Raw genomic sequence first — 26,614 nt, 5'->3', positions numbered from 1 at the left:
GGATTCATTGTTACAATGTTACAACATTTTAAAGAATTTATTTCATCATTCCAACCTGCGTCTGATTTTCACCACCTTGGTCATCCACGACATAAGCAGCTGTGCTGGTCAACAAAAAGCCATTAGGGTGAGATAAGCAGTCAGACAGGTTCTGGAGAAGTCCCAGTGTAAACAGCTGCTAAATCTAGAACAAGTTTACACTGCAGGTTTTCTGTACAGTGATTAATCACAGCATCCTCAAAACATGTACCATGACAGGCAATTTACCTCTGAATAGGAGGTGCTTAACTTGACTCAGTAATTAACCTGATAGACATTAGTTATTAAAGCCAAATCATGATAACATTACATGAGATTACATTAGAGTTTAGATTGATCCTGACTTGCAGCCTAGTTTGTATAGGACACATGACACTAATATGAGTTTAGACAAGAGTGTACATTTCAAGGTGTGTGTGTGTGTGTGTGTGTGTGTGTGTGTGTGTGTGTGTGTGTGTGTGTGTGTGTGTGTGTGTGTGTGTGTGTGTGTGTGTGTGTGTGTGTGTGTGTGTGTGTGTGTGTGTGTGTGTGTGTGTGTGTGTGTGTGACTACATGTGTATCAATGCTGATATAAAGCATGCCTGTCCTTTCCCCTTTGTTCCGCATGCAGACTCGGTGACCTACCCCAGGTACTGTTACACCTCTCATAGCCACGAGTCGACGCCCTCCCTCCATCACTCTGATCCTTCTTTTCCTTTTCCATCACAACATCAGTGTTTTGTGAAGGTGTTACACTAAAGTCAGTGTCAGTGGCTGCTTGTTCTGTCTGCTGCTTTCAGTTTTGGATCCCACATAGAAAAGTTATTATATTGTTTCAATAACATACCGAGACTTGAGTTCTGTGCAATATTGTGGCTGATGACAATGTCATTCAATTATTCAAGCTGATATTTTTCAGTATGATTCAAATCCTCATTTTGTCTGATTGATTAGTTGATATGTGTCAGCATGTTGACTTTTAAGTGCATCTGGTGAATTTTTTTTATTTTATAAACTAAAATTATTATATAACAGGTCATCCTATAGTTTTGTCAACTCCATTCAATTCAATGTGTGTGGGCTGAACTACAGTCACACTTCCCTCATTCACCATCACTCACTGGATTCCTGTCTGTGTCTCTTCTCTCAGCTCTGCTACCTCCATGCCGAACTCTTCAGGACCCTCAGTGCCAAAGAGACCAAGAAGCAATTTGTGGAGTTCTACAACACCTTCTTGGACAAGGGAGCAGTAAGTAGCACACTGCTCTGCCATATCTGTAAGAAAGTCCAGAACTGACCCAAAGTTTGGGACAAAAAAAGGTGAACGTGAATGAGTGTTTTAAACTAAGATATAATAGTGGTAGTTATGTTTGTTATGAGTGTGTGAAAGAATAGAGTGAGGGCAGAGGGGGGGGGACGTTACAGAGACACTTGCAGTCTATTATTCTAATGCCGCTTACTAAGTTTGTCAATGGTATTGCTGCTTTCTTCATACACTCAAAGAGGAAGTGATGTGGGATAACCTTTAAAACCCTTTTTTTTTAAGGAGCACCGTAACTTTTTGAGATATAGTTATTAATCTATTATGTCGTGTTGCAGCTTTGGAGAGAATTGATGTTACTATTTAGCATTTGGTGACATGCAACAAATAAAGATCTAAATAGAGCAGCCTTGGCCATATCAATATTACAGTGTTGTATCTGTAGGAATCAGATGTAATCAGTCTATAAGTTGGACTCTGGGAGACGAGTACACTGTGTGCACAAGGTTTGTTTGTGAGTGCACTGCTGTGTGTGTCAGCTCTGTTTGTTCTGTCTGTGTTTTTCATTCCTGCCTGTTGCACACCTGGCCATCTTTGTCATATGTCCTCGTCAGAGCTCGTGCACGGTGCACGTCTGTCTGCCGGCTTGTGCAGCTCTCTCTCCCGGTCTGTCTCGTCCGACCCCACAGCTTCCTGTCAGGATCGTGGGAAAGCCCTTCAGGAGGAATCATCCTCTCTTGGCCTCTCTCTTTTCTTTTTTTTTGAAAAGACCATCTCTTTTGTAAACCCATTGACTTAAAGTCGGCCCGTGTGGTTATTTTCATGTCAGTGACAGAACTCTGCGTCTCCCATTTGGAATATCTGTTTTTTCTGTTTTCTTTTTCTTTAATTTTATTTCTAGTGTTCAAATGACCCCTTGTGGTGATATTTAGCTACTGCATGCATTTCCATGGCTCATGATCATTTGAGACGACACTGTTTTATTTCTTCATTCCACACAAAACAAAGAAAAAATACCCACAAAGCAAAACAAGTTATAAAAAGTTTCATGCCTAATATCTGCTTTAAATATATAATGTTCTTATTTCTGTATCTACTCTATATTACAGGTTCTTAGAGTGTCAGTACCAGGTTATATAACCTATGACTTGGGTAAGTCACTGTCCTTTGGTATATTTATTTAACGTTGTTCAAACTTTGTTATATATTCTTTGCCATATGTGCACAACTCAACTCGGTGTCTCCCTGCCGGTATCAGTCTCCCCACTCACTCCCTGTCTGCTTCGTCTCAGACCGAACTCGTCCAGATCTGCTCTCCGAGGACACCCAAAGACGCTACGCTCAGGAGGTTCAGGGCACGCAGGCGACTGAGGTGGCCAAACAGCTGGAAGACTTCAGGTGAGAAGCTCCTGAACTCTACTCTACTTTTCGAGTGTTAATGAATGTTAAAATGGGCGAGTCAGTCAGCTAGCAAGCAGGCTCACTTTACATTAATACCACAGTGGCAAAAGCACTTTTTAATTGTGGTTTACAGGAAATCTGAATAACTGGAAACAAGAGCATAAGATTCTTAATTTGAAGGCAAAGAGTGACAGAGAGAGAGAAATGTGAAAAAAGAGTTACAATTTAAATAAGAGGAATTTATCCCTAAGAAACCTACCTTTGAATTTTCATATTTGACATATAACAATAATTTAATTATAATCCTAACATTATCAAAGGCTTTGCTTTCTTTTACTCTTTGTCAGAAGTTATATTTTATCCAAACTGCACTAAGAACCTGCTCGTATGCTAAGCCGCTGCAAATATCTACCACTCAAGACTTCCTCTGGCACCCTCACAATTAAAGCTGCATATACATCATTTTTCATTGTTGGAAGACTTATATTTTGAAAAGCAGTTGTGTGAACTCAACAATGATCGTGATCTCTCACTTTTTTCTCAGTAGCCCTTTGTTGCTGTGAAGCTTCTGTTTAGGTCTGTTTCTTTTTTCACCTGAACGATAGAGATTTTTAGATCGGCTGCTTTGGACTTAGATTCCCAGACTTTGCTGCAAAAAATCTGTGAATTGAGCCGTTTTAGGAAAATCAAACCTCAAAACATACAAATAAGGGAATGTGAAAATCATGGAGGTTTTTCTTCCTGAATTAATGTTTCTAGTCAGTGTGCACTCTCAGGGGACCTGGATCTGTTATGAGCAGCCCTCTCCATCTACATTAATTGTCTGCTCACTTGATTGGATGCTGGATAGATATTATTTTCATTAATGTGTCCAACTTTTGCCTCTTTCCACTTTGCGCTGCACAGGCAGAAGAGGATGATGGGTATGACTCCAAACGAGGCCGAGCTGGTCGATGTGGAGAGCCACTATCCCACCGACCGCATTCCGATAGAGATGAAGGAGAAGTCTGTGGCCGAGAACCTGCTGGACAAGATGTCTGAGACACAGTGAGTGCTCCTCCCTACTTTTCACGACCGTATCCGAAAGACTTTATGTGACTGGAGTTTAGATTGTGTGTTAAATAATCCGTACAAAAAATAAGCAACTACCATAAATATGTGGATGTTTGATTCAAATTCAAAGGTGACAGTCACTAGTTACAATCCTGTCACCTACACTGCTAATAATTTTAAAAATGTTATATTTGGGGAAACACAATAATCCAAACAACAGTATAAATCTGTTGAATTTGGGTTTTGGGTTAGATGATGTTTGCTTAATGTTTTTGTGGAACCATAGCAACTGACGCTTACTGGTATAGCATTTGAAGCAATAGCTAACCACCAGAAATAAAATTCTCAGACAAGAAGTTAATAGAATTACAACTTGTTTTACATCATGAAATAATCCAAGACTCCCTCAAAGTTGAGCAACATTTAGCCCTTTAACCAGAGGAGCTAAACTCGGAGCAGGAGAACTCTGTTTTGTATATTCCTCTTTGCGTTCACCTCTCCTAAAATCTGTGAATACCAGCACAATTTGACAGATGACAGAAACATTAAAATAAAATGCAAATTTCCACACATGAGAAAACAACAACACAGCTGTCATGACAACATTATTAAAATAAAACTTTGAAACAGTGATTGCACAGCGGAAAATAGTCTTTTCCCCAAACCTGCTGCTCTATGTTTTAAATTGGACCATGACTGGTCCGTCGAAACCGTTTAAAATTAGATCTCTTCCCTCTAAAGTTGGCACTTGGCTTCATACAAGGCTCCACAGTAGGCACAGTCAATATCAGCCATGCACATAACCAATGTAATACAACACACGGAGACAAATACAGCAGGAGATGGAGAAAACTGGACTACAGAGCCAGAATGATTGGAAGAGAGCACAATTGAGCACGAAGGAAGTGAAGAGGTCGAGAGGAAAAGATGGAGTCAGCAGTGCCACGCTGGCAGGAAGGCTCTCCCCTGACATTCTGCCAACTGGAGGGAGGAGGGAAGGGTGGAGGGGAGACACATCGGAAGAGAGAAGGGGAGAGAAAGGGCCAGAGGGTTATCGAGGCTGGGTAGTTCCTGCCCTGGACACAGTTAAAGAAAGAAAGCAAGAGATCTGGGGGAAAGTTAATCTATCCTTGACCCCGTGGCCAACTGCAATGTGTTATCCTCAACGAGAAGCTAGTCAGACAGAGAGGGAGAGGAGGCCAGGGAGAGGGCACAACACTGTCTAACTTCATCTTGTCAGAAGAGGGGGAAGAAGTGAACGCAAACGAAAGGAGGTGCGTCTCGATCAAGAAACACTCGTCCTCTGGATTTAATCACGCTGTCTGTTGTGAAGACAGAGAAAGTCCACAAGGCCGACTTTATTAAAGACACTATAATTCAGCTTTTGAATCTTTTTTATTTGACCATCACACAGTCAGATCTTTATCGCCGTCGCACAAACGTTTCATTCAGTTCGCTCCATTCATTCACCCCGACAATCATCTCTCTATTCCCCCTCGCTCTGACATACTCCCACACTCATGCACTCGGTCACCCCCGAAGCACCCCCTTCCTCACGAGACCACAACACAGTGACCTCGCCCCCGTCTGTCCCTCATTGGTTTCTCCGCAGATGAGAACAAGGCCACCGCACCATTTGATTGGATAATGCCAGGGAATCCTTGGGAAAACCCCTCCCACCCTTTATGTTCATAACAAAACATGAGTATCCAATTTCTACAGTCTTGCCTGCATGTTGCATCAGACAAAAACATGGTTAAATAGACACTTCCGCTGCATTGGAGCGTTTCTGGATTCCCTTTGCAGACAGTGTACCAGAGCAGCCAGAGCAGATCGCCCCTTTTGACAGTCTGGAGACAATAGTTTGAATTATTCGCAAATCTTCCAGAGTGCAAGTTGATTTTTTTTTTTATTTTAGCACGAGCAGAGGTGCAGCTTTTGATGCATCTCTCACTTTTTTGATCTTTTTTTTTGCTTTTTTTTATTCATTTTTTTTAGAATATGTTCAATAGCATCTGCTCTGAATACAACAACATTACAGTCAGCTTTGAGTTGGATCAGAAAAAGCTTAGCCGCTACAGATTCCACCGGCCCAAAACACAGCTAATAATCAGTCGTGCAAGAGAAAGGAAAAATGCTACTTAAGAGGAAGAGGTGAGCTTGATGCTGCACGATAACGCTGCTTTTAAAAGAAAATGTCTGCAGGAGCAACATCACTCACATCTGTCTCTTCTCTTTCAGACCAACAATCGTCTCGGACGAGGAAAAATGGTGAGTGAACTTTACAACATTTGCATTAGAGTTCTTTTTAAATGGGTGTTTGTGCGCATGATGTCATTTGGTCTCTGCATGCTTTTTTTCTAAGCTTGGGTGTGGTCAGACCACAACGTTTTTGCATAGTCTTCAGTGCATCAAAGATTCAATGTAACACGTCTTTCATTTGTATATATAGATGTATAGAGAAAAAAAATGCCACCGCACTCCAGAACAGTTTCTCGTAAAGTGACTGAGGTGGATTCTGAAGCTTTCTATTTCTTGATTTATGCTTTGCACATGAATTATTAAAAGCTGTCATGCATGCCTTGGGTTTTTACGCTTTTCTCCTTTGAGTCCTTTGTTTCAACTTCTTCAAGTGGAATTTTCAGTGTATTCAGACAGTGTGCTCTGTGTAACTGTGCAGTGACTGGTGATAAGAGACTTTTGTTGAAAGCACACATCCCCAGAGGCTCCTCCTAACTCCTCACATTTCTCCTCAACTCCTCCTTTATCTTTTTTGGGTAGTAGTCCACCCCCCTCCAATTTTCAAACTCCTCCCTCCTTTCTGGACATCTTCAATGATCCTCCTCCCTTTTCCCCTCCTTCCCTGCATCTGTCCATCCTCCCTATTATCCTCACATTCACACATATTCACTTTGTCTCAGCATCACCATCTGTGACATCAGAGAAAATAAACACTCTACTGAACATATAAGAAAAAAGATTAATTTAGCTCAAGCATCACCAGGAATGTATAAGCTTTGATGTACTCCTGAAATATCATGTTAAACAAATGGGTACTAACACAACAAACCCTATCAGATATCGTTAATGAACACATTACTCTAACTTCTATTGCAGCCAATCCATCTTCTCAGCGGTCGCCTTCTACATGAAGCACCTTGGGGTTAAAACCAGAGCCGTCGACAGTAAGAAGTCCAGAGGAGGCTTCTTCAGGAGACAGCTGGTAAAGGTAAACACCCCCTTTCCTGTTTTTTTTAAGCAAATGAATTAATAAAACAGTGATCAGACAGGTCAATAAACGCACTGCACTATGCCCTCATTAAATCTTGGTGGAGTAGCAGTTTTATTTTCGCAGCCCATACACGTCTTTTTAATTTGACCTTCTGTCTCACCCGCTCCTGACTGTGTTATTTTGCAGAATAAGAAGGATGAGTCCACAAAGGGCAAGCCGAGGGGGGTCTTTCCTGGCATCCCCAGCTGGATTGCAGGCAACAGTATGTATTTGTTCACTCATTAGCCACATTTTCCAGGTTCTGACAGATTTTTTTAATTTATTGCGATCTCAAAATGTATGTAGGCTATTACCTCAATATTTGTAATAATGTATTATTGTGACATTTCAATATAAGTACTGTGATGTATCTTTACATATTGATGTCTATGAACGGTCTGGATATGAGAACATTGTGTCCTGCACTCTTTTCCTGTTACAGCTGAGGTCAAACCTAAAATGGAGGCTGAAGGTACAAATCGCCCAGAGTTCCCATCCTCTCTTTCACCTGTAGAATGGTCACATCCTTACTAATCAACCCATAAGCATGTCTGCATGTTCCAAGTCAAACTGGGAGGGGATGTGGGTGGGGCCCTGTTAAGTTGATTCTAAGTTTCATGGTGGTTGTTTGAAGAATTAATTGCAGTTTAGAATCAGCAGAAAACCTCATTCACTGCACATTTAATTCATGCACAGGTGGTGATTGTTCCCTTGTACCAAACTAACCCTCATGTTTACTGCACAGGCCCTGATTGCATCATACTCATCTCGTCTGTTTGTCCGTCTCACACAATCTCTGTCTGTTTGTTCACTCACTGAAGTGTTTTTTTCTGCATCTGTGTTGTCTAGCTCTTCTAATCTTTATCATATTCTTCCTCTTCTTCAGCGGAAAAGGATAAAGTGAATCAGGAGCGTAAGGGTCCAGCTCCCGGCAGAGGCTCCGTGACCGAAGCTGCAGTCCTTCCCCTCCCCAGCAGGAAGTCGGGTTCCAGCGGAAGCACTGCGTCCGTACCTGGGCTCGAAATCTGTGACGGCTCAGGCAGCAACATCAGCACCGCCAACAACCCAGAGTCTTCACACAGTGATGGCAAGTCTTTACTGTGGAGTGCGTCACTGGAGTTTTTCCGCCTTTAATTATCATCAGTGTTGAATTATATTACACTTTTGTTGATAAACTCACTGGGCAACAGTTCAATTTTAGTTTCTGCTACTTCGCTGTGAGCTGAACTTTGTTTAATTTTCAGTTTAAAGTGTCAATATTATAATGAGGGAGAATAGTCTTTCAATTTAAGTAAAAAGTATTTAATGAATAATATACAAAGTGTAAATGTAAAAGCAGGAGACAGGAATAATGGTGGCTTTTTAAAAAACGTATTTGTTTATAACTTGCAAACTAAAAATGTGGTATCAGCATTTGCAGTGAGAAGCATAATTATTTTCTTGTGTAATATTATATAAATTATTCCACCCTCGTGTGAATATCTTGTAAAAAAATAGATTAACTTCATCAGTATGTTATTGTTGAAGAGATATACTGTATAATTGCTAATTTACTGGATGAAAGACTCATATAATTGCAGTACATAACCCCCTCATTTGTTCTCTTTCATCCTTTTCTAATCCTTCAGGCCTCTCAAGCAATCGCTTAGAGCCTCCGACTCTGTTGTGTACGCCTACGGGGTCGGATCTGTCCCCCGTCGGACTTGGGGGTGGGTTGACCATCGGGGAGCCTGTCTCCCCCAGCGACACTCCCACAGAGGAGAATTTGGAGAAAGACAGGTGAGGAGGATGGTAATAAAGAGCGCAGCATCTAGGCTGTCTCATTATAACCGCAGTGCAGTGACTCAATAAGAGATTATAAGCAATTACAGGATTAGAGATTGTAATCATATCATAATTAGATTGTATGGGAGGTGTTCAGTGTATAGAGCCAGCAAGCGAGGGGGAAACGAGGGAAGCTTAACGTGTGTGAAGTGCTCAGGCTGAGGGAGCATGGTAAAGCTTCCCCAGCAGTCTGTCCCTGCCTTGTGCAAGCTTTTGTCTCGCTGCCCGTTGCTCGCTAGCTAACAGAGCCTGCGGTTTTGAGGAGGACTCTCAGCAGGTGAACCCGGACCCGGTCTCCCCTCCAGCCCTTTGCCTTCCCTCTCCCTTCATGCCCTTTCCTCTCTTTCTCCCTCACAAAGGCACACGCACTCTCCTCCTAATACCGTTCTGTCCCACTTCTCTTCTTCCATGTGTCCTGTTGTGCATCTCCTTATGTTGACTCCAGAGCTTCGTTTCAGTTTCTGTTGCATTTAGATGTTATCTGTGCATTTAGATGTTATCTGTGCATTTAGACGTTATCTGTGCAATTCTTGTGTGTTTTTTATGGTATCGCGGGAACACACTGGTGATTTCTTGGAAGCCGAGACATTTGTAGATGTTGTGCTTATGCATCACTGATCACTGATTACAGATGAGAACACTTTGTCCAGTGCTTTTAAAATTTAGAAAATTAGCAGATGTTTTATCTATTTTATATACTGATTCAGTTATTTAGTTCATTAACAGTTTATTCCATTCCATATAGATAGTTTTTGTCTTTCGTCCCATGTGCTTTTCAAGGTGTCTGCATCTGTTTTGGCCAGGGCCCGTCCTTTGTCCCGCTTGTCTCCACAGTGTGTGTGCGGTTACATGTTGTGTCAGGGGCTTTGGCATCATATTTACTCAGGTGTTTGAGAATCATATGTGGGGGGTGTGCATTTGCATTGTTGTGGTTGTTTCTCTGGCTTTACAATAGTTGCATAAAGGTGGGTGTGTAACAATGTGGTGTCCCCATGTTTTTGCAGACGGAAGACAAGGTGGGTGTCAGCGCCTTGACAGAGTCATGGACATGCTTCAGGCCTTAGACTGATCCAGACATAAACACACACACACACACACACACACACACACACACACACACACACACACACACACACACACACACACACACACACACACACACACACACACACACACACAACAGTCACTTGGTTACAGACTACACATGGATACATATACATGACACAAACACACTGCATGGCTAAGTATTTTAACACGCTTGTGAAGGAATTAGAAGTAGCTTGATGTGTTGAGATCAGTTGTACTATATTTTTTAGTGGATGTGGAAGCATGTTGTGTGAAGTTGGAGATTTATTAGACTTTTATTCAAGTTCCTTTTGGTTCCACACAGAATGCAGCGTAGAAGCCATACAGGGCTACTTTCTTAACATACTGTTGTAGACTGGCTCCCAGTAACTCCTCAGGAAATGTTGGTATTCAAGTGCTACCATATCTGCAGCATATGAAGCATACTCTATATCATGCTCTATATGTTTCACTGTCTATACTAATATATGCATGTCAGATTTCATGCATATTTGCCTGCCACTCATTTTGTCTCTTTTTTATCTTTTGTTTATGTGATTTTTCTTTCTACCTTTTTGGGGTAAATCCTCTACTAATGTACCTCAACTTATTGTTCTTCCTCTTCACCTTCATGATTAATATAAATCTCTGTCTTCATTGGCTGCATATGGCTCGGATACTTTCTCTTCTACTTTCCTTCTCTTCGGGAATCTCTTCTTTTCTTTCCTCCTTCTACACTTGTGTTCCTATTTCCCCTTTGTCCCCTTTTTCTTTTTTCTTATCCGTCTGTCCGTTTTTGGACTTTTTCCCTCCCTCGTTTTCTATCCCACTTCCCTCCAATCTGTCCCTATCTTTTTCTCATCCACCCCCCCACCATCCTCTCCCACCTTCCCTCCCTACAGTAGGAAAGTGACTCGTAGTGAGAGTGCTCGCGTGGACCGGCACTCATCTCGTCGCCGTGGCTCTTCCCGGGCCAAACAGTCCCGTTCCCGTAGCGATGTGGACCTCCAGCCGCCTTCCTCCACAACATCACCTGCTCCGCTCACTCCCCAGCACCTCCATCCGTAAGATGGACAAACCGCCCCTCTTAAAGCCTGTGGCTGGAGGGGTGCACAAAAGGGACAGACAGGATGCCAAAACCTGAAATCCGTCTCAGAATCAGTGCAGCAATCCTGAAATAACATGAAAGCATTTAATACAAAATGACTGGATGAGAATTTTATTCATGGATCAAATGTACCTGGCTCATTCAGAACTATCAGTTTGAGGCACATTTAAATAGGTGGCAGTTAATGTGGATTAGGTATTTCTAAAGGGCACACGTCTGTTGTCTCCTGTGAAATGAATTAATCTGGCCGACAGATTCACTGACTCGGCTGCTGTGGCCGACAGGGTGTGAGTAATAGTCACACTCTCATTCTCAGTGCGGGGTCAGACACTTGCCTCTTTGGGGGAATGTTTATTGACCATTTGGTAAACACAAAGTGCAGCTGTTTATTGAGGTTTTACTGACTGTTGTTTGACTGTAAATGTCAAGACTCCCAGGGAAACATCTTTTAAACAGTAAAGGATCCTGAGTCAACTTCAGTTCATTGAGATATTTAACTACTTTTATCTCTTTATTTTTTCTGCCCTGTACTTTTTATCGTGTGGTTTAATGTTAATTGACTTTTCTACTTTTCAATTCAATCCTAGTTTAGCACAAGTTTCACTTCAACTGAACCTAAACCATTGCTCGTTAATTGTCATTGTAAGCTCTCAGTAGTTAGAAGATTAATAGCAACCAGTAATGTAAGGTTCTAAGCTACAGAAATAAGTCCATGATATTAGCAGAAAGCTCATCTACTAGATTCCTGATAGAATATCCAATGTTAAAGCAACACTATGCAACTTTTTTACCTGAAAATAGCCTCTTCTAAATTAGTTTGACGGTACATTGAGTTGAAAAAGGGGGAGAATGGAGCCTCTTTTATTCTCAATCCTCACCCTGACTGTCTGTTCTTGCTCTAGGTATGTGGGTATGATCTCCTGCAAGAAAAGTCACAGCTTAAATCACCAGAATCAGGCCCAGCAGGTTTAGGAGTACTACTGAACTGGACATCAGTTAAACATTTGATTTAGAAGTCATTAAAAAGGAATCCGGGAATTATTGGTATTATCCACAGTTTTGTTTCAGTTCAGTGAGTGGTCGTACGCAGTCAGAGCTTGGATCTTCATCTATTCTCTATTGAAGACCACTTAATCACCACATGTGGCTGCAGAGGGCGCTGTTGATCAGTAAAAAATGACATAGTGTTGCTTTAATCCATCTCTGGGGTATATTTAGAAATACAGCCAGTGTTCTCCACCTGGATCAATACTGGTTAAAGCTGTAATTACCAATCTAAAATAATTATTCTTCCGCTTCCTTCTTTCTTCAGTTTCGAGGGACCGCTTTTACTTCCTGAAGGGATTGGCCACTCCCCAACCAGCCCCACCCCGCAGCTGGAGGAGGTGGAGCCGCGCCTCCTGGAATTTGAGCATGACCCACCCAACTGGAGGGAGCTGGCCTCCCCCGAAGGTCTGTCCAGCCTTAGCAAGAAGGAGACCAAGAGGCAGGAGGTCATCAACGGTGAGGAGAGAAGACATGAAGTAAACAAATGTCCAGAGAAATTGAGGATCTTTATAACATTGCTCATTCCGTACCTCCTCCCTCAGAGTTGTTTGCGACGGAGCATGCCCATGTGCGAATGCTAAGCGTTCTTCAGATGGTTTTCTCGAAGCCTCTGGAGAGAGAGGGGCTCCTGTCCTCCACTGAGCTGGCCACCATCTTCCCCAACTTGGACGAGATCATTGATATGCACTGTGAGTGCTGCTGCAAGTGTTATATATCCTACCAGAGTCAGACACATGAAGGTTGCACTCATCCTGCACACAACATTTATACCCTTGAAATTTGTACAAGCTGCTGTGATAAAGTTAAATGCACAAACCAGTCTTATTTGAACACACAGTGAAGAATCTGATAGAAAATGATATATGTATTGATTACATCAATGACATTTTGTTTAAGTCACAGGCCACGGAGAGAGCTCAGTGATCAGTCCTTTTTGCTGACGGTAATATAAGAGTTGTTGTTGCTGTATTTTAAAATTGAATTGTGTATTTGTTTGTCCCGTCTTTGGCTGTGAATCCAGATAACTTCTATGAGAGCCTGAAAAAACTGCGTTTGGACGACAACTTCATAGTCAAATCCATCAGCACCACAGTGCTCAACAGGGTGAGTCATCATAATCTGTCTGTTTATATCGTCTTTACTCTTCTGTCTCTGTGTTTGTGTTAGCTTCTAGGAAGACTCTGTGCTGACAGTTTAATTCACAACTCGATTTGACAGTAATTGTGCCAAATACTACAAGCTATTTCTCTATGGAAGTAAAATATTGTCTGTAACAGCAATACAATTATGTTAGTTGTCAGCGTTTACTCTCTTTCTTTTCCAGCTCTCTTCCTCTGCCCATCTCTATTCTGCTCATTCTTTACTTCTGGCACGATACGGTGACTGACTGTCGTGTTTTGTGTGTATGTGTTTGTGAATGTGCCAGTTTGGTGGTACAGAGGGGGAGTGGTTCCAGAAGTTGACCTCTCGGTTCTGCAGTCACCAGTCGTGGGCCTTGGACCAGATCAAGAGCAGGCAGAAAAAAGAGACGCGCTTCAACTCCTTCATACAGGTAACCCAGACTCTTAAAGCTTAAAACACATGGATGCACACACAGATGCAGGAACACGGAAGAAGTTACACGAGTGACGATGTTCTCATTCTGACCGTCTGTGTGCGTGTGTGTGTTTTAATCCCAGGAGGCAGAGAGTAAGCCTCAGTGCCGCAGGCTTCAACTCAAGGACATCATTCCTATTGAGATGCAGAGACTGACCAAGTACCCATTACTTCTGGAGAATATTGCCAAGAACACAGGTGTGTATTTGTTTTTGTGTGTGATTTAAATCACCATGTTGTGTTTTCAGTGTCGACAGGTGACTTAATTATGCTAATCACTCAAATGTGTGTAGAGGTGGGCTAAATGGACAAAATCCCCTCATCACACATTTTATTTGATATCATGATATTAAACATAGATTCTTTTTGAGAAATACAAGAAGGCTGATAGTTAAATTGTATTTGTTATTTCAGCAATTTAAATGACATATGACTCTTTTTCAAAAAATGTTAACTAGTTGAAGCAAAATATAATATGTCAGTAGATTTTAACTTATAAAAGTCCTTAAACAATCTCGAACAACACAACCATTTCCATTATTTTATGGTACAGACATGTATGTTTAATCTTATTGCCAAACACTGAATGTGAAAATGTCATATTTCTTCTATGACTGGGTCAAAAAGACAGCCTCTGTGTTCAGGGTCCTTCTGAAGAGCAAATTACATAGTCGTAGGTCAAAATACAAAATATTTTGATGATCATTCTTCTAAATCCTAGATGCCAGTTTGAATCAGAACACAGGATAAATGTGAACAGTATTTGCAGCACTTACGTCAACTCACAAGCAGAACATTTGAACAATCGATTCCTGCCTGTCCCAGATCCTCGTGTACATTCGTGATTTATGGCTTTTGTTTGGGCTTTGCTGTGAGCGCTCCTGTTTTCCTCAACTCTGTTTTCTGTCTCTCCACAGAGGACCTGACGGAGAAGGAGAGGATCCAGCAGAGCGCAGAGTGCTGCAGAAAGATCCTCAACCATGTCAATGAGGAGGTCAAAGTGATGGAGAACCTATTTGTGAGAAACACACAATCCATCACTCAACACACGGTTAGGCAGTGATTGAGCACCAATTGGAGTCCAGTAAATTCATTTTGAGGCCTGAAGGTCTCTGGCTGTTAAGACAACTTCTCCTTCAGAGCTGTGCTGTCCGTCCTCTTTCTGACCCCTCATCTTTGTCTCTGTTCTCAGGCTGTGAAGGACTATCAGCGTAGATTGGACACGTCAGGGCTCAAACCAAGTAACGAGCTTTACACAGAATACAAGGTGTGGGTCTTTTTCAGCTAAAGTTTTGTTTTTATCCTACAGTTTTGTTGCATTTGTTTCATTGTGCTCCCTCTGTCGTCTCCAGAACATCGACCTGACTCAGAAGAAGATGCTTTATGAGGGTCCTCTGACCTGGAAAGTCACAAAAGAGAAGGGAATTGGTAAATACATATACGTGCGTGTGCGTGCGTGTGCGTGCGTGTGCGTGCGTGTGCGCGTGTGCAATAGCCTGGTATTATTCCTGCCATACTTTGTCAGCAATGCTGCAGTAACAAAGACAACAAACATTTCACAGCCTTTAAAAATTGCAGAACCTTTTTGATCAATTTATTATGTCGAGCCTACTTTAATATTTATTGCAGTTATTTATATATAATAAGATACACTTGATCTGTTTCAAAAAGGCAAATATGACTCTGAACTAGGGTCTCTCTCTGGGATTTTCAGAAAATTATTATAAAAAGTTCTGGAAAAGAGAATAATTTGCAATTAATACAATACAACTTTATTTTTCTTTGTAAGGTCAATTAAATGCAGCAGCTCGAAGCTCAGATAAACAGATGCACTTACAATAGATCGAGGAAGAATGTAAAACCACTGTCGATCACAAAACCAAAATCATAAACTACATTTTAAAATTGTATTAAATACATTTAAAAAATCTATATAATGAACTGTAATGAAGCCATCAGATAAAAGATATCTATGAGGAATTGAAAAAATCAATACCAGAGAACCCGTCTATCTCAGTCTTTTCACATCTCTTCGTCTGCCGTCTGTCTCTTTGCGTCTCCTTCTCATCTGCGTCTCAGAGGTGCAGTGTGTGCTGCTCGGCGACCTGCTGGTGCTCCTCCAGAGGCAGGACGACAAGATGGTCCTCAAATGCCAGAGCAAGAGCAACATCGCCGTGCAGGAGGGCAAGCAGATGCTGAGCCCCATCATCAAGCTCGACTCAGTCTTTCTCCGCGAGGTGGCCACAGGTTAGCGGCACGCAGCAGTAAATATCACACGGGTCACTTCCTTTGCCAGATCAGTGTCAGTCAGCCTTGTTTTTCTTTTTGCCTGTTCTGACAGATCGAAAGGCCTTCTACGTGATATTTACCTGGGAGAGCGGTGCTCAGATCTATGAACTGGTGGCTCAGTCTGTCGGAGAGATGAGGACGTGAGTGTCAAAGAGAGAAATACGCACACTAATGACTATTGTTTCTGCAGGTAAATCACAGAATAAATTTTATTTGTGTGTGTTTTTTTTTAGCTGGACCGATGTGATAAAGACAGCAGTGGATGATCTGAAGAAGAGCGGAGCACCCATGAGGTTGAATCTGCCTCCTGGAAGTGGAGGAGCTCCCCTCAGTCCCACCACGTATGTCTCTCTCTGTCTCTCTCTCTCTCTCTGTGTGTGTGTGTGTGTGTGTGTGTGTGTGTGTGTGTGTGTGTGTGTGTGTGTGTGTGTGTGTGTGTGTGTGTGTGTGTGTGTGTGTGTGTGTGTGTGTGTGTGTGTGTGTGTGTGTGTGTGTGTGTGTGCGCGCTCGTCTGTTGAGAGCAAGATATTTTCATCGGCCGCCAAAGTTCGCCCATCTCAGAATATCTCATTTCTTTTCTCATTTTCTCTCGGTCAGGCTGACTGCCCCTCTGAGCCCGACGGAGAATGGAGGTTTGAAAAGCAGTAGTGGTGAGACCGCAGAGCTTTATCAGCTGAACACTTAATAAACAGCACAAATTTGTTATTCTAACACATTTCTGATAGCTGTCGGCAAAGTTAAGCCTCGTGTCTGTCTGCAGATCGAGATAAGGACAGCCTGACGGATGACAAGTCCTCAGACCCCAGGCACAGGCTGATTGATTTCCTGTCAGACAAAGGCTTTGACTTGATAGGCCACTCCAACAGTGATCAGGAGAAGGTTGCCAACAGTGCTTTGGATGAAGGTGAATGAGAGTCTTCCTCACACTTTTACGGGATTATTATTTTTTATGACTCTTATCTTTCCTTGCGTTCCTTTTAGCTTATCTCTCCTAATGACACCACTGCATCTGTCCTATCTGTTAGTCATGTCGCTGAAAAGGCTACTGGTCGGCAGCATCAGTCTGTCAGAGGACTCGCAGCCTGAGGAAAAAAACGGAGAGGAGCCTTCGCCCAGTCCAGAAGTGGAGAGCTGTCATTCAACAGGTGGGTCGCTGTGTTTTTAAAAGGAACCGTTTGACACTGTGTTGTTTGCTTTGCTGCCGAGAAGATCGACATCACTTCTGCTCTGATGCTCGTCCTCTTAAAGATGTATGTTACAATTCTTAAAAATTCAAATGTCTAAACACAACTAGACCTCTGATACATTTTGTTGACTTGAAACCTACTTTATCCAAAATGTTCCAACTTCCAATGAATAAAACTTCAGACAGACATCACCTCATCTGTGAACATGATTTGCACTCGAGTCGTGATATCCCATGATCCTGCGCTGCTTCACGATGTCATCAAACTAGGTCTTTTGTTATTGTTATGATTGAGAGACCCCCAGCGGCCTAAGTTACATATTGTATGTTTAAATAAAGGAGTGAGCCAACATGGTATAACTGTTTTAAACTGTTAAACTGTTCCTGCTTCCAGTCTCTCTTCGCTTTAGCTTCATATTTAACAAATAGACGATATCTATCTTCTTGTCTTATTCTTGGAAAGAAGAATATTTCCCAAAATGTTGAACTGTTCCTTTAAAAGTCATGCTTTACTTTGGCAGCACCTTCGGCTGTGTAGCTTCTTGGCCTTGAAGTCCAAATATTTTTGATCGTCTTTATAATTGCTCCAGTGCTTCGTGATTAGAAAACCCCGGGTCAATAATTAGTGTAACAACAGAATCCATTTTCTTCTTGTTAATTCTTCATGTAGGATTTTTAGACCCATTTCTAAAATGACTGTTCAGACAAATTCATCAATCTTGATTTAAATTGATCGAGTTGACGTGTGACGAGAAACCTTTTCAAATCGAGAATTTGCAAGTGTTGAATATTACTCGTATTGGTCAGAATTTACTGTAACTGAGACAGACTCCAGATACATTTTGATCAAGTGTTTCTATCCATAGAAGAAAATCAGACAATAGAGAGAGGAGCGGAAGAGGAGAACGGTGAGAATTCTGAAAGAGAAAATGCGGAGACGAAAGGAGAGGACGAGAGGACCATAAGCGCGCCGCTGGTGTTGTCCCAGGAGAGGATGGAGGAAGTGTGCAGGAGGCTCCACAGTCTGGAGGAACATCTAAAGAGATTACAGGTGAGAACAGAGAGAAGGAATATAGAGGAAAAGTGTGAGCAGGTAGTGCGACAGGGGCAGATAAAGATGAGGCACATAACAAAAGATGGAAGCTGCAAAAAAGACCGAGTTGGTGATGGAGGATTTCACTGAAGATAACTTGAGTAAGGAGCAAGCCGTGATGTACTCGAGACAAATGGGGCCAAAATGGCAGCAAAGAGAAACTAGGGAGTAGAAAACCATTTAACCACTGCTGTTATTGCTCGGGCGAAAATTGCATTGTGAAATTGGACTTCTCTGAAATGGCTATTATGTCCAGCGCCTGCAATGGGATGTGTCACAGAGACAGCAAGGTCGACAAAGAGAGGATGTTAAGAGGAGTGTGTGTGCGCGTGTGTGTGCGCGTGTGTGTGCGAGTCCTTGATGATATTGATTTTGTGTGTTGCAGACTGTAGAGGAGGAGCACCACCGCTTGCAGGAGGCTCTTTCCAAGTTCTCGCTGGAGGGAGGTAACTTCTAGTGAGACACTATCACGCCACCTGCTGGCCACTAGGTGAGACCACTGAGATGTGTTTAATTTGATGCTTGTGATTTTCAGTATTTCGTTAAGTATCATCATTCATCCTCAAGTGCGTAGGATTGATTTTAGAAGTGAGACGATATAGCCAATAGCCAATAAAAATGACGATGACATTGGTAAAAAATATCTCCATATAACTATTATTATTATTATCACAAAGCAGCACATAAAGTAAAATGAAATCTGACCTCATACGAAGCAGAGAAATAAATAACAATAAAATAAGATAAAGGGACGAAATAAGCAAACATAACAAATATAATATATTTGAACAAAAAATCCAATTAACCATCTTTAAATAATCAGGTTTAATTTACTTAAGAGATTTTTTTCATGTTTTTGAGATAATATAATCTGGATTTAACAGTTGAAACACTGCACACGAGTTGAAAGGAGTATTTTTTTTTAGCACTAAGTATTATCTGCAGACTTCCGATCAGGCTGCATTTGGCCCAAACAACCTCCATAAATAAGATAAGGCAGCTTGAGTGTAGCCTGGGAGGCAAAGCTCAGCCAGAAAAGTCTTCCAACTCACTTGCTACTGATAAAGCTTAATTGCTCTGAGCTCATGGTAACGATTGTAGGTCGCCTACATGAGCAAATCAACCTTTTTATCAGCTCTTTTCTCCTCCCAACCTCGTCTGAAGAGACCGCTTGGAAGAGATCTCAGGGAATAAATCAAATCCAAATCATAAAGGGAAAGAAAAGAATAGGAAAATCAGATTTTGAGATGTGAAGGGGACACGCCTCCACAATCCCAGTGGAAATCAAAGCCTTGTCATTGTCACTCTTTTTAGACTTTACATGTAATTGCACAGCTCATCTTTTCCCCCCGTCTTTTGTTCTCTCTAGATTTTTACTGGTGCTGGTTTGGAGTGCAAGAGTGACTTTCAAAGGCTTCCCTGGAAATTCCAAAACTTTCAGAAGTCATGCCTGGACCCACGCTGCCTTATTTGTTTGTGTCCCAGCTGTTTACGGCCGAGCGGGAAGTTTTTCTGCCTGACGAGAGGGGGAGGGAGGGAGGGCTCCGTGCTCTGTGCAGGGGTTCAATGGCAGAACATGGGAGGTGTGTGCATGTGTGTCTGTGTGTTTGCGTGCATGCTTGGTAGAGAGGTATACAAAGAGAAAACAAAAAAAAACAAGACATCCTACTTTTGAGTGGGTAGCTGCATTTGCAGAGAGGGGTGCCAAAACAGAAGCAATACTGTGCCGTGAGAGAGAGACGCTCCCTAACAAAATGTACAGATCACATTTTGCTGTAACACACATACGCACACAAAAGACACACACGCTCCAAAACGATTCACACTGATGCCAAAAGCAGATGTACGGTAAACGAGATGTTTCCTTGCCAATTTAGCTGCACCAGGTCGGAAGCCTTACGGGGCCAATGCAGCGTTTGAAGATGTATTGAAATACTACTGCTGATATATAGTGTTATTTCTACTCTATGCCAAAGTACCACAAAGATGCACTTTCTCCTCTGATCAAATCAATTTGACACATTGTTTTCTGCAGTTGGGCTTCGTGTACGACGCCCTCATGCATGCCAGGACGTGTGTGTGTGTGTGTATGTGTGTTAGAGTTTTTTAATTAAGGAGGTGCTTTTTTTGGGAGGGCTCTTGCTGTAATTAGGTCACAAATGCAAACATTTATGAATAGTGTCACTATCGGTAATCATGCTGTTAATAATGGAGACTTGTTTGTATGTATGTATCGTTTTTTTATTTTTTTATTTATTCTTCTGAGTCCTGTCCGGTCAGTGAGTCGCCTCGCCCGGGTAGAGCTGTTACAGCACTGGGCCCAAAAGACAAAGCAATGTGTCAGAGACGAGAGGAAACATAGGAAGGCAAACTGAGAATGTGTAACTAGAAGATGGAGAGAAGAGGGAGAGAGAGTTCAGAGGTGGTTTGTTGCTTTGGTTCATCTGAAACCAGCTGAGACGGTCAGGAGAAGACGTGTAGAAAACATTAGGATTTGCACTTGCTGTACTGAAGAAGAATCTCGACACACACGTTCACACACGCACACACATTTGTGACTTCAGATTATACATTTTATAACATTACGTTAATTTACATGTTATTTGTAAAAGAAAAACTAAAAAAACACAACAGTCTTCCCTGGTAGCAATATTTGCATCGAAATTAAGCTCTGTCTTTGTATTTTATCCAGCAGATGATTGTAATTATGATCATGATGATATAATTTCGAAGTGGTGGCAGAACACAGGACCAAAGACGTGACAAAGCACCGTCGAGCCTCACACAAGCTGTAATCTTCTTAATGACATGTTTGATCTGTGTATTAGCCCGTCACTCCGTGCTGACGCAGGAGCGGCGGCGCTGCAGCTGCTTCTCCTCTCCCCCAACCTCAGCAGGTGAAGGGATTTCAGAAGCACAAAGATGAACAAAGGATTGGTCGTTGGTTTTCCATTCTTTAATGGGTGTGTGTGTGTGTGTGTGTGTGTGTATATGAGAATAATGAGAAATGATGCTTTTCGCTTCATGACCAAACCCAAACCGAATCTGTACATCTCAGAGTTCTTGCTTGAGTGAATTTCTTCACTTCAGTGTGTGTGTGTGTGTGTGTGTGTGTGTGTGTGTGTGTGTGTGTGTGTGTGTGTGTGTGTGTGTGTGTGTGTGTGTGTGTGTGTGTGTGTGTGTGTGTGTGTGTGTGTGTGTGTGTGTGTGTGTGTGTGTGTCAGTCAGTGTGTAACTGTCACCAGCTGTTGTGTTTCTGTCCTCGATATGAAACCCTGTCGACACCTCTGGTGCTAAATTGAACACATGGGACTTGATCCAGCAGCAGAAAGACGAGACGGTGAAGCCAGATGAAGACGCAAAGGAAACAGAGTCTGGAGGAAGGAGGACGACGACATTTTTTATTCCAACGCCGTCTTCTCTTTCCTGTGCTATGATAACTTCCTGATTCACAGTCTCATCATTGTTGCCACAGCAACAAATCCTCCTGTGTGACCTCAGTATGAAATTGTGCAGATGATGGGGCCATTAGTCACTTGAGCATCACAAATTTGTGTTTGAACATTACTGCCAACTCTCCCTGTGTCTTCCTATTAGAAATTGTATATAAATTATATTTTGAAGGAGAAAAATGTAGAGAAAGTATAAATTAGATACCCCCCCCCCCCCCCCCCCTCCTCATTTTGTTCAATAAGCTTATTAGCGACATACACCTCTTGATAACACGCTCACCTCTTTTGATAGCATGGTCACCTTTTCCTACCGCACAGTTCTTCCATACGATGTGTATTTCATTCGATGCACTTAAACGGGTCGGGGAGGTTTTTGTTACTGTTTTGTTTTTTTGTTTCCATTGTTTTTCAAAGCAGCTTTTGTAATTATATATACTATGCATTTGGCTGTAACGGTGAGAGAGACAGGACCTGTCTGTAACGCGTCTATACATGAGCAAATTGAACTACGATGCAAATGTTGTAACCATGGCGTCTTCACTCTGCTTATGAGTGGGACCCATTTATAGAGATGATCTCAGCCTGGGAGGTTTTTTAACCGTTAAACTGCAGCAGTCGGCAGGTGGAACGTCTTCGCTCTTCACCGGCCGAACGACTACTATAGGCACTTCTCGCTCTCTCTCTCCTCCAGATGATTTTCCTCATGTATTCGATATACAAATACCTAGATGTATAGAAAATGTATTTATAGGGTGGTGCCTTGTTCTGACGATCAAACTGTTTGGTTCTCAAAGGGCTCTCGAGTCCACAAACACACTGTCGCTCTGGTGAACTGTCTGGACGATGAAAGACCAATTAGCATTGAGGGATCATCCCAGGATTCTGATTGGTTGGTTGCAGGGTTTGGAGCCCGGCCTTTACAACACGCTGTGTTTGTGTCCGTCTCAATTACAGCGATGAGATTTGAGCCCTCCAGTGTTGCCTTGTACAGAAAAAGACACTGCTTCCTGTCATGCAGGCATCTGCCCGCTCGCATATATATATATATATATATATATATATACATATATATATATACAATGAATATGCAAGAACTATGCTGTGTATTTGGGTTTTGATTTTTATTGTGCAAGAGGCTCTTTAATGATGTATAATTAAGGAAAATTGTGGTACGTTTGCTTTTTTTTAATTCTTAATGTTTTTAAATAAATTGGGGAAATAAAAACCTGTTTCGTCCTTTTATGTAGTTATGAGTCAGTTTTCATCTTATAAAATATATATTCATGAGCTAATTGGATCATAAAGAATCGTTGGATTTGAATTTATATGTGTACATATAAGGACAGGGTTTATATATTGTCTTATGTTGATTTATTGAACCATATGCTATATCTCCCATATCCAATAAACAAAAACATACTCATGACATATCTAGGTCTTCAACAGATAGATATATTCTTATATGGAGATGTGTCCCTCAAAGATATATGTACTTCCTGTATTTTTAAGACACAGATATAACTTTTATGTAAATGTGGGACGGTACAAATTCGTTCAAGTGTAAATCCTGAGTTACAAACAGCAGAGACTCATAACAGCCACAGTCACGACGTGAACATTGTCTGAACATTTTTTTTAACCTTGATTACATTTGTATTCTTAGATTAAATATTTGTTAAACAATATGGGGATAGCAACAATCTTTGTTCTCTGCAGCTTTGCAGGTAAGTTTGATTAATTTTATTATGACACAAAAATATCTTAAACGTTCTCTTATTCATGTGGAAGTGTTCATATTCTAATAGATGCAATTATGTTTTGGGGAAATATGGGCATTTCTACACTGTCAATCATTTCTTTAAGTATATATGTTCTATATAACTTTACATTTTTTACTTTTACTTATTTGAGTTCTGCTCCAGTGAACCTCATCTCCTGTCAGAGCAGATGGCTGCTATCATGTTCTGTTTTCCTTTATTACACTGTTGTATGTGGGTTTTTCAACATTAGAGACTTTATATGTCCATTGTAAACAAAGGAAAATGGGTTGTGCTATAATGTTAAAAAACTGACTAATATTGGGTCATATTCACATGATGAGCACTTTCCTCAACAGTGGGTGTAACTCCGAGTGCGGTCACGTTAGAGGCGGACATACCCTTCCTGAAACTGCCCCTCTCTAAGAACGCTAGCCTGGAGTGCTGCTACACCGCCGGGGGGAGCCCACAGAAATTTGTTTGGGTCAAAAGTTTTAGATGTGTCAATGTCACCATCGGCCCCTGCACTGTGAAACTTTCAGGCCATGTGAGTGGGGTCAGGCATAAATCAGACAGGAAACATTGTGGCACCCTGACCATGACATCAGTCCAGCTGAATGACACCGGCCTGTACCAGTGTTGGCTGTACAACAGCAAAGTCTATTCTCATGGCACCTACCTGCATGTCTACGGTGAGTGATTTGTTTTACACAAACAGGAAAGATGGAGTCAAGTGAGCCCTAATCACTGCTAACACCTAATAAACCACAACTCTAAATGAATCATGTGAGTGGCGGCATCCTTCCATATCCAAGATTAGATCAAGTTGCAATCAGGCTAATGTGCAGACGCAAATGTGAAACAGCAGCTTAGCTCCTCTGAGGATCATGCGGGAAACAACCTGCATTAGTTCACAACACCACCATTAGCCCAACAATACTATCAGCTGTTTATTAATCTGGTTTAGATGTTAGACTGTGTACTTTATACTAAATAGTACAATTATATAAGAACAACACTCAGTCGTGTAATAAACCTCCAAGTCTGTTAAGAATCGGTTTGCCCTGAGTTTTTTTAATATTCTTATTTTAGTTCCTCCACCAAGAAGGGTTATGTTTTCATCTTTGTTTGTCATTTAGCAGGATTACGCAAAAACTGCACGACAGATTTCCATAAATTTCAATTTTTCACTTTCTTTAACATTGTGAGACGGAACGTTTTTCAACATTTTCATTGATTTCTCAGAGAATAATTTGTGGCTCTTGATGAATGAGATCAGACATGTTTAGTTGACTGACATTTCATGAGTGTGTGCAATTGGATGTGGATCCAAATAAAAATCAGGATCTAATAAATTATATTGAGGTTAAATAAGGGAGGTGTTGGGCCTTGGTGGAGGTATACGCTCTACTGACTGCCATTCCAGTTTTATATTATATTATATTATATTATAAACTTTAACTTAACTATATACTCTTTTTTTTATGTGCAAAACTTTCAGACTGTTGCTCAGGTTGTTTGACCTCTGAACCCTACCTGTATTCCCAGAACCACTGGAGAAGAAACTGAACCTCAGCGAAAGCACCAAAAACAAGATCCTGACGGTTGAGGGAGTCCTGCTCTTCCTGTGTGTGCTGTTGCCATCGGCCGCCCTTTTCTGCAAGGTCAGAAGATCACATTTCAAAATGATTGCCATGTGTCAGCTCCACCCCGACCCGTGGAACATATGACGTCATGAAAGTTCCAACATTTCCCTATCGTGGTGTTCCATTATCACTCAGGACACCAGAAGTGATGACAATCAGTGACACAGCTCTACTTTGACCGGTCCCACCACAGACTTTTACTGCACCATCACACAGATTTACCAACTTCTGTTTCTTCCCCCTCTCCACAGTCCAAGAAACTACATGAGCTAGAGAAGAAGAAGGCGCAGAGGGAAGAGGAAAACATATATCAGGTGAAGTTTGAAATGATTCACATCCTCTCTGAGTCATGTTCTGGCAGCTGTGTGAGAAATACCAGTGCAAGTAATTTAGCTAAAAACAGAACCAAAGATTTGAAGGAACATCTTATCTGATCTTCTTAATATGAATAGATTTGATTGTTTTGTTTTTCTGCTTTTATTTGATTTACATCCTACTTATCTCACACACCAGGGGCTCAATCTGGACGACTGTTGCGACCAATACGATCAGATCGAGCGGTCCCAGGCCCGTGGCCCGTACGAGGACGTGTGCAACATAATGGAGGAAGAGGAGGAGATCCAGCTGGAGAAACCCTGAGGGAAGAAAGGGGAGAGAAAGAGGAGGGGAAGGAAGAAAGAGAAAGTGTGGAATCTATTTTCAGAGCTTTTTTTTTAAAGATATATAGCCTGCAGTTAAACTTATAACATCAAACAACATATTATTTAATTAGCTTTTGACCTCAGATATAAAAGTAGCTAATCAGAGCTTGTCATGTGGCACATGATCTGCCTCAGGGAATTAGGCTATTACTCAACCTTAACACCAAAATGTACGAAAAGTACTTTGAGTTTTAAGATCTACAATTTCATCACAACTGATGACGGAAGCCGGTGTGATGTGAGTGAAAGCTGCAGAACGGATTCTGAAGGAAGCTTGTGATGAGGTTGTTTTGTTTTATCAGCTTCTTTAATGTTTATAAAAAAATAATAGACTGTATGTAAAGTCTACATACATTTAACTCAATGCCTTAATTGGTTGAACGATATGACCAAAAATGATCCGGATAAAAGTTTTCATATCAGTTGATATCGATAATTATCACGATATATGTCACATTGTTATTTCTTGTAAGTTTAAAGTCTGATTTCTTCTTTATGGACAGAAAATAACTTGACAAAAGCAAAACGAATTTACAAATCTGAAGTATATCAATTATGTGTCAGACCTCATGTGTTCGCAAAATGCAGAAACAACAAATCCTTCTCTCTTGGACTTGTTGTATTGCTATAGATGATAATTATTGATATTGTTTTGTGTTCAGCTTATTCCATGCATTTTACTCATGACTTCATTGTGTTTCACTGTTTATTTGCTTGTTGCTATTGCTGAGAGTGCTCAAAGAATAAAATTGTGTAAAAATATATATATATATATGTTTTTATTTTAAATAGAAATTACTTATTTTAAATGTTCTTATTTTTAAAAAGAAAACAAAGACAAATGAT

At 41.3% G+C, this 26,614-nt stretch overlaps 2 protein-coding genes across 16 annotated transcripts in view; both read left to right on the top strand.

Annotated features, from left to right (window-relative positions):
• arhgef1b (Rho guanine nucleotide exchange factor (GEF) 1b) overlaps nt 1–20,018 on the top strand; it is a 39,200-nt gene extending 19,182 nt beyond the window's left edge. For 5 of the 14 annotated variants that reach the window (XM_034612317.1, XM_034612320.1, XM_034612316.1 and 2 more), the window contains 29 exons: nt 1,169–1,267; nt 2,389–2,431; nt 2,572–2,677; nt 3,587–3,727; nt 5,975–6,004; nt 6,851–6,962; nt 7,152–7,227; nt 7,447–7,476; nt 7,891–8,091; nt 8,633–8,783; nt 9,833–9,844; nt 10,796–10,957; nt 12,314–12,504; nt 12,591–12,737; nt 13,070–13,152; nt 13,475–13,600; nt 13,728–13,842; nt 14,562–14,662; nt 14,837–14,911; nt 14,997–15,072; nt 15,724–15,891; nt 15,986–16,073; nt 16,167–16,274; nt 16,531–16,583; nt 16,694–16,837; nt 16,959–17,078; nt 17,986–18,173; nt 18,601–18,702; nt 19,582–20,018. In XM_034612317.1, coding sequence (XP_034468208.1) covers nt 1,169–1,267; nt 2,389–2,431; nt 2,572–2,677; nt 3,587–3,727; nt 5,975–6,004; nt 6,851–6,962; nt 7,152–7,227; nt 7,447–7,476; nt 7,891–8,091; nt 8,633–8,783; nt 9,833–9,844; nt 10,796–10,957; nt 12,314–12,504; nt 12,591–12,737; nt 13,070–13,152; nt 13,475–13,600; nt 13,728–13,842; nt 14,562–14,662; nt 14,837–14,911; nt 14,997–15,072; nt 15,724–15,891; nt 15,986–16,073; nt 16,167–16,274; nt 16,531–16,583; nt 16,694–16,837; nt 16,959–17,078; nt 17,986–18,173; nt 18,601–18,669 — 3,015 coding nt within the window. In that variant the 3' untranslated portion in view covers nt 18,670–18,702; nt 19,582–20,018. Of the gene's footprint in view, nt 1–1,168; nt 1,268–2,388; nt 2,432–2,571; nt 2,678–3,586; nt 3,728–5,523; nt 5,888–5,974; nt 6,005–6,850; nt 6,963–7,151; nt 7,228–7,446; nt 7,477–7,890; nt 8,092–8,632; nt 8,784–9,832; nt 9,845–10,795; nt 10,958–12,313; nt 12,505–12,590; nt 12,738–13,069; nt 13,153–13,474; nt 13,601–13,727; nt 13,843–14,561; nt 14,663–14,836; nt 14,912–14,996; nt 15,073–15,723; nt 15,892–15,985; nt 16,074–16,166; nt 16,275–16,530; nt 16,584–16,693; nt 16,838–16,958; nt 17,079–17,985; nt 18,174–18,597; nt 18,703–19,581 lie in introns of those variants that run through there. The other 9 variants (XM_034612322.1, XM_034612323.1, XM_034612312.1 and 6 more) reach the window with 8 other exon arrangements.
• Nucleotides 20,019–23,222: 3,204 nt separating this feature from the next.
• Nucleotides 23,223–26,528, top strand: cd79a (CD79a molecule, immunoglobulin-associated alpha). 2 transcript variants are annotated; one of them, XM_034612333.1, is made up of 5 exons: nt 23,223–23,388; nt 23,781–24,113; nt 24,970–25,085; nt 25,319–25,381; nt 25,581–26,528. In XM_034612333.1, the coding sequence occupies exons 1-5, from the start codon at nt 23,349–23,351 to the stop codon at nt 25,704–25,706; spliced, it is 678 nt and encodes a 225-aa protein (XP_034468224.1). In that variant the 5' UTR covers nt 23,223–23,348; the 3' UTR covers nt 25,707–26,528. The 2 variants fall into 2 exon arrangements, with proteins under 2 accessions (XP_034468224.1, XP_034468223.1); XM_034612332.1 differs by having other exon boundaries at nt 24,961–25,085.
• Nucleotides 26,529–26,614: the final 86 nt, after the last annotated feature.

This window comes from Hippoglossus hippoglossus, chromosome 16 (genome assembly GCF_009819705.1).
Source record: "Hippoglossus hippoglossus isolate fHipHip1 chromosome 16, fHipHip1.pri, whole genome shotgun sequence".
NCBI classification, from domain to species: domain Eukaryota; kingdom Metazoa; phylum Chordata; class Actinopteri; order Pleuronectiformes; family Pleuronectidae; genus Hippoglossus; species Hippoglossus hippoglossus.
Note: the sequence above shows the minus strand (reverse complement) of the source record. Positions and strands in the feature narration are given on the sequence as shown.